Source organism: Triticum dicoccoides, chromosome 1A (assembly GCF_002162155.2).
Source record: "Triticum dicoccoides isolate Atlit2015 ecotype Zavitan chromosome 1A, WEW_v2.0, whole genome shotgun sequence".
In the NCBI taxonomy this organism is placed as follows: domain Eukaryota; kingdom Viridiplantae; phylum Streptophyta; class Magnoliopsida; order Poales; family Poaceae; genus Triticum; species Triticum dicoccoides.
The window spans coordinates 499,591,560-499,605,995 of NC_041380.1; the positions used below are offsets into that span (position 1 = coordinate 499,591,560).

The 14,436-nt window shown below is 46.9% G+C and overlaps 2 protein-coding genes across 3 annotated transcripts; one reads left to right on the forward strand and one right to left on the reverse strand.

The window, feature by feature from the left end:
* Nucleotides 1–7: 7 nt before the first annotated feature.
* On the forward strand, nt 8–4,512 carry LOC119282824. Its single transcript, XM_037562893.1, has 4 exons — nt 8–29; nt 171–649; nt 747–2,723; nt 2,819–4,512. Exons 2-4 carry the CDS (start codon nt 217–219, stop codon nt 4,006–4,008), a joined length of 3,600 nt encoding a protein of 1,199 aa, XP_037418790.1. The 5' UTR covers nt 8–29; nt 171–216; the 3' UTR covers nt 4,009–4,512.
* A 1,902-nt stretch (nt 4,513–6,414) lies between these two features.
* On the reverse strand, nt 6,415–10,143 carry LOC119282834 (nuclear transcription factor Y subunit B-3-like). 2 transcript variants are annotated; one of them, XM_037562900.1, is made up of 8 exons: nt 9,999–10,143; nt 9,627–9,877; nt 9,409–9,538; nt 8,647–8,652; nt 7,842–7,937; nt 7,721–7,771; nt 6,828–6,893; nt 6,415–6,743 (listed from the first exon to the last, which is right to left on the reverse strand). In XM_037562900.1, the coding sequence occupies exons 2-7, from the start codon at nt 9,863–9,865 to the stop codon at nt 6,867–6,869; spliced, it is 549 nt and encodes a 182-aa protein (XP_037418797.1). In that variant the 5' UTR covers nt 9,866–9,877; nt 9,999–10,143; the 3' UTR covers nt 6,415–6,743; nt 6,828–6,866. The 2 variants fall into 2 exon arrangements, with proteins under 2 accessions (XP_037418797.1, XP_037418798.1); XM_037562901.1 differs by lacking the exon at nt 7,721–7,771.
* Nucleotides 10,144–14,436: the final 4,293 nt, after the last annotated feature.

The following is a 14,436-nucleotide window of genomic DNA, read 5'->3' on the forward strand; positions in this document are numbered from 1 at the left end:
CGGCTGCACCGCGCCCCCGCGCGCGCCAGGTAAACTCCCGAGCCCCCGTCGCCGATCCGCCTGGAAACTAGGGTTTCCCCCCGCCCGCGGCTCTCCAGATCGAGAGCGGGCGGGGAATTTCCGAGCTCCGTGGCTGATCTCTTCTCTCCTCTGCGCCGCAAATCCTCCAGGTTCCCCCGCCCCGGCGCCCTTGCTCGGCAGGGTGATTTTGCTCCGATGGGCTCGAGCCCCGCGGCCGTCGCGTCCCCGGATCCGGGGGCGGACGCCGGCCCCAAGCAGGATTCTGGTGCCGTGGGGCCGGCGGGAGACTCCGATGTGACCATGGCGGAGGCCTCCGAGGAGGTGGCTGCTGCCGCTGAGGTCAAGGATGAGGGGGCTGCCCTGGCCCGGGATGCTATTCGAGGTGCGCCAGATGCCGGCCGCGAAGAGGCAGATGCGGCTGCGGCGGTTGATCCGTTGTACGCCACGGAGGCAGCTGGCATGGTTGTCACAGAAGGATGTGTCGATGGTGATTCCATCAACGGGCTTGGGCTTGGAAGCGGCAGCAGCGACAGCAAGGCTGGAGCTTTGACTGGCGAGCCTGAGTGGGAGCTGGTCACAGCAGAGGATGTTGCTGGTGCTTCTGCTACATCTGAGCAAGCCGAAGCCGGTAAGGAGGCTCCGGTCACTTTTTCGTGTACTGCTTATAGTAGATGCCACCGCTTCTAGCCTGCAGCGTTGAATAATATTTTCGCACTTCGTTTCAGAATCTGGTGAACTCGGAGAATATCATGTCAACGCAACCCCTGTGGCCGGAAATGAAGGACAGGATAATGGTGTGGCACATTTCGAGGAGGAGATACAGAATGGCTTGGCAATTTCTGCTCAGTGCGCCAGATACAGCATTCCTCCTCTTGACAAAGAAGGCTTTCGAGTCTCTGATCTTGTCTGGGGTAAAGTGAAAGGTCACCCTTGGTGGCCCGGTGAGATCTTTGATCCTTCGAATGCATCTGAGCTGGCATTGAAGCACCAGAGAAAGGATAGTCATTTGGTTGCATATTTTGGTGACAACACTTTTGCTTGGTGCGACGAATCCCAGTTGAAGCCTTTTGTAACAGACTATTCACAGATGGAGAAACAGAGTAGTTTGGATTCCTTTGTCGGTTCTGTCAATTATGCACTTGAAGAACTTTCAAGGCGGATTTTGTCAGGGATGAGCTGTGCTTGTCTGCCAGAAGAACTCTCTGACAGTGGAATGTCATATATGGTTGAGAATGCTGGGCTCAAGGATGGAGTTACTTGCTCAACAGTCAACCGGTCTGAGATCTTGGCATCTTTTAGTCCAGAAAGCCTTCTTCGTTATATTAGGTCGCTAGCTCTGTTCCCTGGCCAAGGTGGTGATCTCCTAGAGTTAGTGATAGCCTGTTCTCAACTTACATCTTTCTATCGATCTAAGGGATGCCCTGAACTTGCATCCTTCCAGACCGGTAGTGCATGGGTCGAGGATGATACAGATATTTCTCCCATCGAGGATGTAGTGGTTGAGGAAGTTGTCGTCAGTGAAGTGCCTCCTCCAGAGGTCAAGCCCAAAAGAGGCAGGGGGAGACCTCGTAAACACAAGCCTGAGGATAAACTGGAGTTGCCAGGGAAACAGAAGCCTGCAGTTGCAGCGGAAAGACAAATGATCAAGGACTTTGATGATAAGAAAAGAAGTCTTGACTCGTTTGAAGATTTGGATGCAAAGTCACCAACTGGTGGTTCTTTCAAGATTGGAGAGTGCATTCGGCGAGCTGCAAGCCAGCTGACCGGGCCTTCGCCCATTGCAAAGTCCCAGAATGAAAATACCGCTGAAGCAGAGAATGCAGAATTTGATGTCTCTAGTGATGATGCTGCGAATGAACTTACTGTGGAAAAGTGCGCAAAGAGGAGACGCTTGCATAGCCATCACCTTGCGGACCCCAAGGAGTTATTCTCTCAGCTTTGCTCGGTTGCCATAGAGCCAACGGATGGATACAACTTCTCGGCACTGACAATCAGTTACTTCAGTGATTTCAGGAATTATGTTGTCTCTGTTGCTACTGAAGCAAGCATTATCGAAAGAAGTACATCAAAGAGGAGGAGAAAGAAGAGGGTTTTGCCTTCTCCTGAGCTAGAGACTACTGATCATATGCAGGACTCCTACTGGTCTGGTTTGAGTTTGCTTAATCACCCGATTCATAGCCTCAAAAGAGCTTCTACCAACACGAGGCCAAGGCGTAGGCGCAAGTCATCACATGAAACAGATTTGTCCTCTGTACAGGATCAGCAGATGGCTCCTAAGAAAGAGATACAAGTGGCTCCTAAGAAACAGATACAAGTGGCTCCTAAGAAGCAGATACAAGTGATAGAAAGATCAATTATCCATGTTGACGAAAAGATAGTCGACGAGTGGAAGCCCACTGCACTTGTTTTAAGCTTTGGCAGGTCAACTGATCTTCTCTCAGGAAATGATCTGATCAAGAAATTCGGTCGCTATGGCCCACTAAAAGAATCTGAAAGTGAAGTGCAACAGAGCACAAATACTATTAAAATTGTGTTCAAGAAGCGTGCTGATGCTGAAAAGGCTTTCAACGCTGCTGGGAAGTATGGCACTGTTGGTCCCTCGCTTCGTAGTTTTCGTCTAGTGAATATGCCGTTTTCTCTAGGAGAGTCAGAACCGAATAAATCTGAGGCATGCCCTGGAGATCATGGCCCAAAGCTTCCTGGTAAACACTCCTATTTTTATCTTAAGAAAAAGTTACTAGTTCACAACTAAAACAATGTTGCATGCTTAAACCATGTGATGATGTCTTTTCTCTAGGTCCAAGTGAGCCCAAAGTTTCACTGGATGCTGTGAAAGATAACCAGGTCGACAAAACTGAGAAAGCTGAAGCTGTACAGCCATCATCAGGTGAACAAGTTGAGACTGTCAAGAAAGCATGCCAAGCTGAACCTGTAAAGCAATCATCAGGTGCACAAGTTGAGACCGTCCAGCAAGCATGCCAACCTGAAGCTGACGCTGTTAAGAAAGCAGGAAAAATTGCTGCTGAGCTAACTGGGCCATCTGACCAAATTGCAACAGCTGATGTAACTGAGCAAACAATGGAAAATCAAGCTCCAAAAGATGCAGTTAAAATTCCTTGTGATGTGAAGCTGGAGGATGAAGCATTGACTGAAGAATCTGTAGATCAAGTTGTAACTGAGCAAGTCAAAGTTCCATCAGATGCTGTACCCGACACTTCAAAAGTTCAACCAGAAACACCAGTCGAACACGTGGGTACAGCAGCAGAAGGGGACACTGCTCAAGACCTAACTGAAGTGTCAGTCCAAGAAGCTGGGTTGAAAAAGCAAATCGTGGAACCCAAAACTGCTGAAATAGAACCGGAACAAGTCAGCTGTCCCGAGCAAACTGTTCAAGTGGAAGATGTAATCGATGCATCAGGTGGACACACCAATGTGGACAGAAAAACTGCAGAAGAGATAACTATGACTGAAGTCGTGTTTGAGGGAGCTGTGGAGTCAGAAGCTGTAGCACCAGTTGAGGAAACTGTAGAAGATAAAGCTACTGCAGGGACACTTGGGAAGGCACCAGGGGATGAAATGGAAAACAGGGATGCTGCTGAATCACCGGGTGGGGAGGTTGGTGTAGGTGAAGCCACAGGCGATTCACCAGATGAGAGAGTTGCTGTTGAAGCACTTGCTGGTATGTCCACACAAGGTGAAACGACTGCCGAAGCAGCTGATGCTGAAATTACAACAACTGGAAAAACTGCAGAGGGTGTCGGTGTTAAAACACGAAGTAAGAAGGCTACAACAGCCAAGAAACCTGTAGAGAGTGCCACGGCTGAAGCACCAGGTAAGAAGGCTACAACAGCCAAGAAACCAGTGGAGGATGCCATGGTCGAAGCGCGGGATGAGAAAGCTGCGACAGCCAAGAAAAACGCAGAGGGTGCCACGGTCGAAGCGCCAGATGAGAAAGCTATGACAGCCGAGGAGGACGCCATGGCATAGGCGGCTGATGGGCAGGTGGTGCAACTGAACAGAAAGGCTAGCTAGCTCACGGCGAATTCTTGTTTCTGTCGGTATCAAGGTAATCTATCTGCCCAACCGGTTCTCCCCATCAGGATGCCATGTTTTGTATAGGAAAAGGCGGGAGTCTGTCTGACCCTAGCATCGCACCGCTGTTAGGTTAGCTAAGGCTGTAGCATATATTTGGGCCCTTTCACATAAGCTTCATCAATCATCTAGGGTATTGGTGTAACCATAAAGCGGAGCTGTTGCGGAACTTCGGTTGGTGCGGCTTTTCCATCTGGTTAATTAGCATCCTGAATCAGGTAGGCAAAGCCATGTTCTTTCGTATGCACATTTTAGTGTCGGGTTGTCAGCAGCCCCGTCGGTTGAATCTGCTGGGACATCATATGATTCTTGTATGGATTGTCATTTGTAAACTGGTTGTGTTCTGGAGCTCGTTTCTCCCCTCTTTTTTTCCATCGTGACTCCTGTATTTTTCTAACAGATTCTGCTTGCGTGTTGATTTGTGGCCAACATTTTTTGCTTGTTTTGACTCGCGCCATGTTTATTCCTGATGGTTTGCTGTGCTTTTGGTTTGAGCAATGCGCTCACATACTTTCTAACGGATGTACTCGTATGATAGAATTCTAAGTAGATCAGAAAATAAGAGACAATACGGTGAATTTAGATTGTTTTCTGTCCTTTCGGAATCTATGACTGGACTTCTTCATGATTGTGGCCAATTGGTCAGGTTGTTGGATAGTAATGGCTGAGTTTGAAGATATGAAGGACCTCTTTGATTCATAGAATTTTCAGTAGCAATTTTGAAGGATTGAAATCCTTATGAAGTTTTCATACGTTAATCGTTTTTTTTTGTTGGTAGCGAAACCAGTTACAACATGCCTCGAAACACAAGGCACAATTGGCCTGTTGAAAACCGGGTGAAATCCGTTACACCAGACACAATTGGCCGGCCTGTCTACCCACATGCACTATCGAGAGGAAGGCCACCGTCGAGGTTGTCCGCAAGAGCTATATTCATCGCTTTTTCCTGACCAAACAACACCGACTTCGTCACATTGAAGCACCAACGAGCCACCAGGTGGCCACTGAAATAGCTGCCCAAAGCCCACGTCGGCCTATGCCAAACAACCGGCCACACTCACAAATAGCTGCCCAATTTAGCGAAGTTCGCTTTATCATTGGGCCTGGCCGCTGTGCTTGGTTAGGACAGCCACATGGTCTTCCGTTCGTCTCTGCCACAATGGTGACGGTTGAATAAAAACTTAGCGAGATTGCCTAAAAAAATAAAAACTCGCAAGTGGCAAGGCCACTCCGATTTTGAAAACGCGCAAATGAGAGATGTGTAAGGACTGTGCCGCAGAGGATTCCCTCAACCAGATGCCCATCGCATGTTATCGTCGTTGCTCGTACCCCGCCACAACAGCTCAATGTAGTCAGTCGTTGCTATATGAGACATCATGCCAGACCCATCCTCCCAACACATTTACTGGTCCCTTCAGCCGGATCGAACTCCAAAATTGATGCCCTCAAGAGGGGAACAGGTGGGTCTAGGGTTTCCCTTGGAGTTGTCTCAAGAAGAGGAAGAAAGAGCACCCTGTCGATGCCTTCAAGAAGGTCACAACATCCATGGGCACATGCTTCAACCAATGTAAGAGACTGATCTTCACCCGACTTTACCTCAACTTGCTCAGTGTGAACCATGTCGGATCACCTGCCCAAGTTTTCCGAAAGACTCCAATCCTCCAAAAATCGTATGAAATTCCTTTGAATCAAAGGAGTGTATATAAAATTTTAGCATTCTCTCAAATCTCTTATAAGGAATCCTATTTTTGTGCTATCCGTATGTTTTTGGAATCTAGGCCCGAAAAGCGGTTTGGACCTTCTGCTGGCATGTAAAGCTCTAATTCTGCTGTAATTGGCCTGGTTTGCCTCTGGTAAGGGCCTCTTTGATTCACAGAGGAATAGAATATCATGTTTTCTTGTATCCTACAAGAACTCGATTTTGGATGAAAGTGCGTTTGATAGCACAGGAAAAACCAAAAAAAAAATATCAAGAGGTTTGGGTGGATGAAATTTTCCTTCAAAACATAGTACAAATGAGTCGTATGAAATAAATTAGTACGGATTCCAATCCTGCGAATCAAAGAGTCACCATAGAAAAAAAAAACCTAAGGATCCAAATCCTTCAAAAATCCTACGAAACTCCTTTGAATCAAAGGAGTCCGCGATGTTGTGTTGAATCAAAATTTGTATGGGTAAGTGACATGAAGTTGGTTAGTATCATCCGCATGGGTGAACCAGATGTCTATAAGAAAAGCGCTGTGGCATGCAGGCAGCAGGAGGGGCAAAATGCATTCGTCTCAAGAGCGATCTTAGCACATGGGAGTCGGTGAAGGACTAAAAGCAACTCTTCTCAAGAGTCTGATACAGCTAGTTCAGGACAAACTACACCTGGAGGAGTTATGTCTCCCCCAAATACCCAGATTATATGGAACCGAATGACAGCCACGACGAGGCTAATCATCATAAATATACAGACAACAACAACAACCATGCTAAACCACAACTGAATCTATTCTCAGGAAAAAGCAATTTACATCTGGGAAGCAGCCTTGGAGCATCAGTTCTGGCAGACCCAACAACACGAGACTAATGGGGGTACTAAGAGTTTTCTTTAACTGCTTAGTGCTCTCCACATGACGAAAACCCGCCTACATATTAGAAATGCATCAGACATTTCATAATGATCACAATATTATATGATTCAGTGACGTGTATGTAGGGGTGATACATACCTAGCAGAGTAGCAGCAGTCTCGGAGATGGTCCATATCTTCAGTTTGAGATGTCCCCATTATGGTACTGTACAAGGGAAAAGAGAATTGTCAGAAAACACAACTACATTAAACTATTTCGACTGTTGACGAATGAACAAGTTCACCGTACCAAAGAAAAACACATTACAAAAATTGTAGTCTTAGATACTCCGTCGCATACAAACATGTTGTCAAACAGAATAATGAAACATATCCAAAAGGTTTGCATTTCTAATAGCACAGATAAAACTTAGTTGGGCACGTCATATTTGCGTCCTCATCAAATAAACCTGTTTTTGTGCATTGTCAACACATCTAGGTTTCCCAGCCAAGATAAGAGTGCCTCTACACTACGACATGCCCAGATTATAAGTATAAACCAACCCAAAAAAGGAACACATGAACATGGAGGATGCGTGAGCCAATCCTACTTGCTCATAAAGTTCCATGTCGTGCAAGATTTTGCAACCCACTAGATTTGATTAACTGGAGAAACAAATAAAGAGTACTGCTTTTGTATGGCAGTGTTTCTCTCTAATAGTGCTGCAGACTGCAGAGAACAGGGTGTCATTACTTAGTTGTATGGGAACATGAACAGTTGGACACGGCAGCTAGATGGTACAGTTATCACTAGATACTATCAGTGGAACTGACATTTGCACGCCTAGCAGCTTAACAGAAGTTTCTCGAGCTGCTGAATCTAGAAAAACTACAAAGTTTCTCGAGCTGCTGAGTCTAACTACAACCTAACCACGAGAGACGTCTCACATGCATCAACCATGACTATTTTCTGCTAGACTCGTGCTAAACATCAAGTCCAGGCCATATTATGCAACCGACTAAAACATTGTCAAGCATATTTAAGATAATCACCTGAGGTTGCATATAAACCATTCCTGGATTGTATGCTACTTGTTGGCCCATCTATAAAGAACGCACATAGCTCAGTTTTTCAGCAATATTACAAAATAAATAAGAAAACAGGCATACTAACCCCTTGCGCACTTGTGCCACTTGCTCCTCCATGAGGACCCAGTGCATCCTTTTTAACAGAGACATCACCAGACTTCCCAGCTAGCTTACTATCACCCTGTCAAGTATTGACAGAAGAAGAGATGACTAGATGAGTCATATTTGTCACCCCTCTCATTTGTATAGACATTATAGTACAATCAATAAATCATGAATCATATCAATATCCTACCCCTAGTAAGAAGTATCTACTCCCTCCGTTCGGAATTACTTGTCTTGGATATGGATGTATCTAAAACTAAAATACATCTAGATACATCCATTTCTGCGACAAGTAATCCTGAACAGAGGGAGTACTTGTTAAAGAAGCATCATGGGGAACAAAAGAACCAAGCAGTCAGAGAAGCCAACAGAACAACCATAAAATGGTCAACACAGTGGGGAAGCTTGTGAAATTCTCCTTAATTAGTCTGTGTTATATATGCATCTTTTTTGTTCAGTTGGTAACCTAGAAACAATGCATACAGGTCATGTAATTACAAAATTCATAAATAAACCAGCCTATCTAGGTTATACAAATATCCTAGTACATCAATAATTAACATGGTCAGTTGAAATTGCACAAATGATACAAGTACGATATGAACAGGATGGGATAGCTCAAAGTCTCAAATGATCAATTTCCAGTGATTCCAACTTCCATTAAGACTTAATAGTCAGAAAACTTTGTGGGTAAATGGCAAAGAACACATGAAAAGATATAGGAGGAATCCATGCAAGGAGGGAACACATTTTTAACGTATAAAACAAATTTGATATACACATACCTCCGTCTGCAATCAGAAACAGCCATCCGTCAAACAGAAGAAAACCAAGATAAGTCATGTCAGATGGATAAACTGGATTAAACAGGGGAGGATAAAAAGCATACAGTGACCAATGGCCATGCATAAAATCTAAGCTGTGTTAAGAAGTATTGAATGGACATCAGATCTTTATTCTTTAAGCTAGATTATGTATGACTTATTGACTTGTAAGTATGATGCATAGCTTTAAGCAAGGAACTTTCAGTAACTTCTTTAACAAATTCTGAACTTCTCTTATAAAGTTTACATCTACTAAATTGCTGCTGACCAGGGTCAAATAGCTGGGGCCTGCACAAGAGAAAGTAGTGTTCGCATGCATGTCCCAGTTGAATAAAAGACTTCATTTTAATAGTTGGATTCCGCAGACAATTCTTAGTGCTTCGAATCATTCACTTATCTGAATTAACAGTACAAAAAAGAATTTTTTTAAGATCTGAATGGCAGTAATTGGAAGGATAAAGCAACACCTGTTCTAAGGACAATAAGCTGATTGGTGCCAGGCAGTGTGGGGTGTCCTCAGTCACCGAGCTGAATAGGGGTGTTTAAACTTGCCAACTACTCCAGGACAGTAGGACTAACCAAAGTGCCAAACAGAGCTAATTCACGCTACAGCAGCAAAATATTAAACTAGCGACGGGCCTACCTAACTCCCAAACCCAAACCACTAATCCATCCCCAATTAGTTCAGACAAAAAAGTCACACATGGCTAAATGGGCACACACCTCTCTGTACTTCTGCAGATAAACCTTGAGGGGCTCGATGTACTCCTCGAAGCCCAGCGTGGCCATCGCCCAGAGCAGGTCGTCGCCGTTGATGGTCTTGCGCTTCTCCCTCTGGCACTTGTCGCTCGCCCTGCAGCACAGACAGACAAAACAAAACGGCGACAGGTCAGCACAAGACCACACTTTTAAGGCAGGCAAAACAGGGGAGGGGCACCTACTCGCTGGTGATGAAGGAGATGAACTCGGAGACGCACTCCTGCACGGTCTCCTTGGCGTCCTTGGCGATCTTGCCGTTGGCCGGGATGGCCTTCTTCATGATGCGGCTGATGTTGGCGATGGGCAGGAACCTGTCCTGCTCCCTGACGCCGCCGAAGCCGCCGCCGCCGCCGCCGTCGTCGCTGCCGCCGCCTCCTCCGCCGCCGCCGCCGCCCGGGGGGCTCGCCGCCTCGTCCGACATCCGGCCCTCCCCCTGCAGCACAGCAGCCCCGGCGGCGACCCCACCAGATCCATCAGCGCACCAAACCCTAGCCCCCCGTCGGCCGGAAGCGCGGGAGCGGGGGGAGAGAGGAGAGGGGAGGAGGGAGGCGTACCTTATATAGAGGAGCGCGTGGAGGGAGGGAAGGTGGTGGAGGGGAATGGAGGTGCGGTGAGGGCGGCGAGTGGGGGAAGATCCGACGCTGGAGAAGAGAAGGCGGCGCAGGCGGGTGCGATTCGTTTGGGGGCGGGGCGTCCACTATCCGGGCCGTTCGTCGGAGCGCTATAAATAGCCACCCGGAGCGGAATGGCCGGCGCACCGTGGACCCGGTGCAGGACGGTGTGCCCCCGCGGCGCTGCCTTTTTGGCGCCTAGCGCCCGGTTTGCACTTTGGCACGTGGTTTTTTCCGTGTGGTGAGAGGTGGTGTGATTCTTTATTTGCTATAAGGGTTTATGTATGATTTGTGAGAAAACGCGTACACTCAACCGGCTGAAAACGTGTCGCGCATGCCCTCGTGGCCCGCACACCGCTTCAACCCGCCGCCCCTTGTTTCTCCCTTATCCTCTAGAAATTTCTCGGCCACACGTCTTGTTTCCCCCGGTCGATCCCTTTGCTCTCTCCCCTATCTTCCATCTCCGTCGACGCACCGTGGACCCGGTCTAGGACGGTGCCGCTGCGGTGCCCTAGTGCCTGGTTTGCACTTGGCACATGGTGTTTTCCACGTGTTGAGAGGTGGTGTCATTCTTTATTTCGTTGAGGGTTTATGTATGATTTGTGGGAAAGCACGTCACGCGTGACGCGCCCGCCGCCTCGAGTCGCACGCCACGCATCCTTGGGGCCCACACATTGCTTCTTCCCGCACATTCCTTTTCCTCTAGAAATTTCTCGGCCACGCGTCTTGTTTCCCCGCTCGTTCCCGTTTGCTCTCTCCTCGTTCTTCCATCTCCACGGGCACGTCGCCACATCCCAATCTCATAGCCCTTGCTGCGAATAGGGGGAACCAAATTGGAGACACGCCGCGGGGCATCGCTATTGCAAGGGGAGACGGGGGACATCACACGCTGCAAGACTGCTTGCCCGCGCTCGCTAGTGTTTTGTCGCCCACCACTAGTGATGCAAGGGATTGTGGCCGGTGTTGCAAGGGGTAGCCGCCGTTTAATGCCAGTTCCAATGAGCGGTGTGGACTTGGCCAAAGTTTCTCAAACATTATTGACGCTGCGATGTGAACATCAGGAGGGATGTTACCAAGCTAGAGATGAACGCAACATGGTCCATGGTGCGTTTGCAACATGCTCGGCACAACTCTGTCTGGACGCAGACCAACAACAGATGAGTTTTTGTTGTGACCGCAACATCGTCCATGTTGCAACGGTGCAAAACGCTTTGACGGTGAGAAACACTATCCATGTCATTAGCCATAGCGATATAAATAGCCCATGGGGACGAGGGTGTGGAATGGCCGCCGCAACATGACCTAGTGTAGGATGGTGTCGTTGCGGCGTTGATGTTCAGGTTTTTGGCGCCTATTTGCCGGGTTACACTTTGCACATGGTGTTCCCCATGTGTTGAGACTTGAGAGGTACTTTATGAATGATTTGTGGTCCTTCCACCTTCACTCTCTTTTTTTGAAATAAAATAAAACTATTGTTTGCACCATGTTGGTTTTCTACAATCTAAACTAAACTACCATACACTATAGCAACTCTAGCAGAGTCATCGTATCGGCTCAATCACCATAATAGTTTCATTATGACGATTTTGACCGAAAAGGCCGTTTTAGGAGAGTCATCATCATGCCCTCAATTACCATTTTTCGAGGGCGCTCCAAAACGAGCCCGCGAGCCTCCATATTTGGTGGTTGTGAAGGATATTTGGAGTGCACTCCATCTGGAAATTGGTTTGGCACGAGTGAGATTTTCCCCTCTCGATGCTCTTCCCAACCATGTCACCGCCTCCCTTCCCTAGTTGTAGCGCCGCCTTTGACCCCTGAGGTATCGAAAGGATAGGTCTAGAGGGGGTGAATAGACACTAACAAGGCAAAAAATGCAATTTTTAATCTACTTGGTATTTAGGCAGATTTTAGCACAAGTTAGGTGGCAAGCAATACAATCTACACATGCATATCTAGAGTATGGGCAACGGAAAGTAAATGAGATGCAAGTGCAAGAAAGTGAAGGGGTAGAGTTTTGGGAAGATCAAACGCAATGAAGACACGGTGATTTTTGGCGTGGTTCCGATAGGTGGTGCTATCGTACATCCATGTTGATGGAGATCGATTTCAACCCACTAAGGGTAACGACTGCGTGAGTTTATGAAGGTCTCCACCCATAAAGGTCCGCGAAGAAGCAACCTTGTCTATGCCATCATGGCTTACGCCCACGAAGGAATAGCCTCGCTAGGGGTAGATCTTCATGAAGTAGGAGATCTCCTTGCTCGTACAAAATCCTCGGTTCAACTCCATAAGCCTGGAGGCTCCCAAGTGACACAATATCAATCTAGGAGACACCGCTCTACAAAAGGTAATAGATGTTGTTGTTGATGATGAACTCCTTGCTCTTGTGCTTCAAAAGATAGTCTCCTCAACACCCAAATTACCTCTCGTAGATTTTGGCTATGTGGTAGGAGAGGAATTGAGTGGAAAACAATTTGGCGAGGCTAGAAATCAAGTATCAAAGGTTGGGGAGGAATCCCCTTGATTTCAACATGAGTGTAGGTGGTTCTCTCTCAGAAATTGGATATGGGCAGTGGTGGCTTCATCCTCGTTGCTCTCTGAGAGCTGGTGGAATGGGTGGGGTATATATAGGCAACACCAAAAATCTAACCGTTGCACACCTTTATGCACTACTTAGTGGGATCAGGTGAAAACACTCGGTGAGACTGATTTGTACAAAAGGTTTGATTTTTACGCTTTTTGGTGAGACCGTATGGAATAGTTCGGTGAGACCTATGGGTGGTGACCTAATCACTTTCCACACTTTGGTGAGACCGATCGAAACCACTCAAAAATTTCGAGATGAAATCAATTGGTTACAGAAGGTTGGCAACTGCTCTTCGGTGGGACCAAAGGGTCATCTCGTTGAGACCAAGTTGCTATGGTTTAGGCAATGGCTACGTTAAGTGTATCTCACTAGGTCCGGCTGTATGTGTTTCGGTGGGACCGAGATTGAGTTTAGGGTTTTGGACATAGATGAATGTGAGAGTGTGACTGGCAGTTTTAGCAATATTTCTAAGCACTTGAGTATTTAGACTATGATCAAAACCTCATTCCCTTTTAATAGTATTGGCTTTTTTATGGACTCAATGTGATCTGGGATCACTTAACCAAAAACGTAGAGTCTTGAAGCTTTGCTAACATTGTTCCTTAGTAGCTTGAGGGGTCCACATCTCCATTCATGTACTTGCCTAAGTTGAACTACTCCTAAAATATACGCAAGGAAAACATTAGTCCAACAATATGTATGTTGACGTGAATTACCAAAACCAAAAGGGAGTGAATATGTTTTCAGCCCATTTTGGGCGTCTCCAGTCCCCGTCGACGATGGATTGGAGGTGCCTCAACCCCATGTTCGATTGCATCCATTTGAAGGCGGACCTGTCGCTTTCAAAGATTGCTACGACCCCGACAACCGGACACCACCACTAGGTCGTTACCTTGTCCCTCGTGTTGTCGAAGAATCCAACGCAAAGGTAGCAAACCCTATGCCATCGCGTGCAAGTGGTGACTGCTTCCTCTAATCTAGGAAGGTGTTGGGGGCCCAAGTGTAGAGGTCTGTAGCAACTAACAATTTCGTTCTGCGATGCCCAACCAATATGAGTGTTGCAAAACTACCGATGATCAGTACGTGCACACACATTTACAAAATTTGCCTCAGCCCCAACGAAACTAGTAAGATTGTCAGTCTTATTAGCGTCACTAATTGCAAGTATTAATGAAGCTTGTGTTTGGAAGTAATGATTGCAAGGGACGTAAAAAAAACTTAGATTGTAAATGAAATAAAAGTATGTTGATCAAGGTTCAAAGCAATAGGTGTGGATGGACTAGAATCCTTAGTTATGCTAGAGGCATCTGATACATCCATTTTTCATCATGTTTTCCTACTGTTATTATAGTGTTTTTATGCATTAGAACAATTTATGGAGTAATTCTAGTGCTTTTTCTCCCATAATATGCAAGGTTTATACAAAGAGGGAGAATACTGGCAGCTAGAATTCTGGACCCGAAAAAGCTATGTCAGAGATACCTATTCTACACATCTCCAAATGAGCTGAAATTTTACGGACATTTATTTTGGAATATATAATAAATATTGGAGAAAAGAACTCCAGAGGGGGCCACCCAGCTGCCCAAGGCACCAGGGTGCGCCAGCCCCCCTAGCGCGCCCTGGTGGGTAGTGGGCTCCTCGGCTCACCTCGGGTGCCCATCTTCTGGTACATAAGGTCTTTTGACCTAGAAAAAAAGGAGAGGACTTTTGGGATGGGGCGCTGCCATCTCAAGGCGGAACTTGGGAAGGAGCACTTTTTCCCTCTAGGGAGCGATTCCGCGCGCGCGGGGG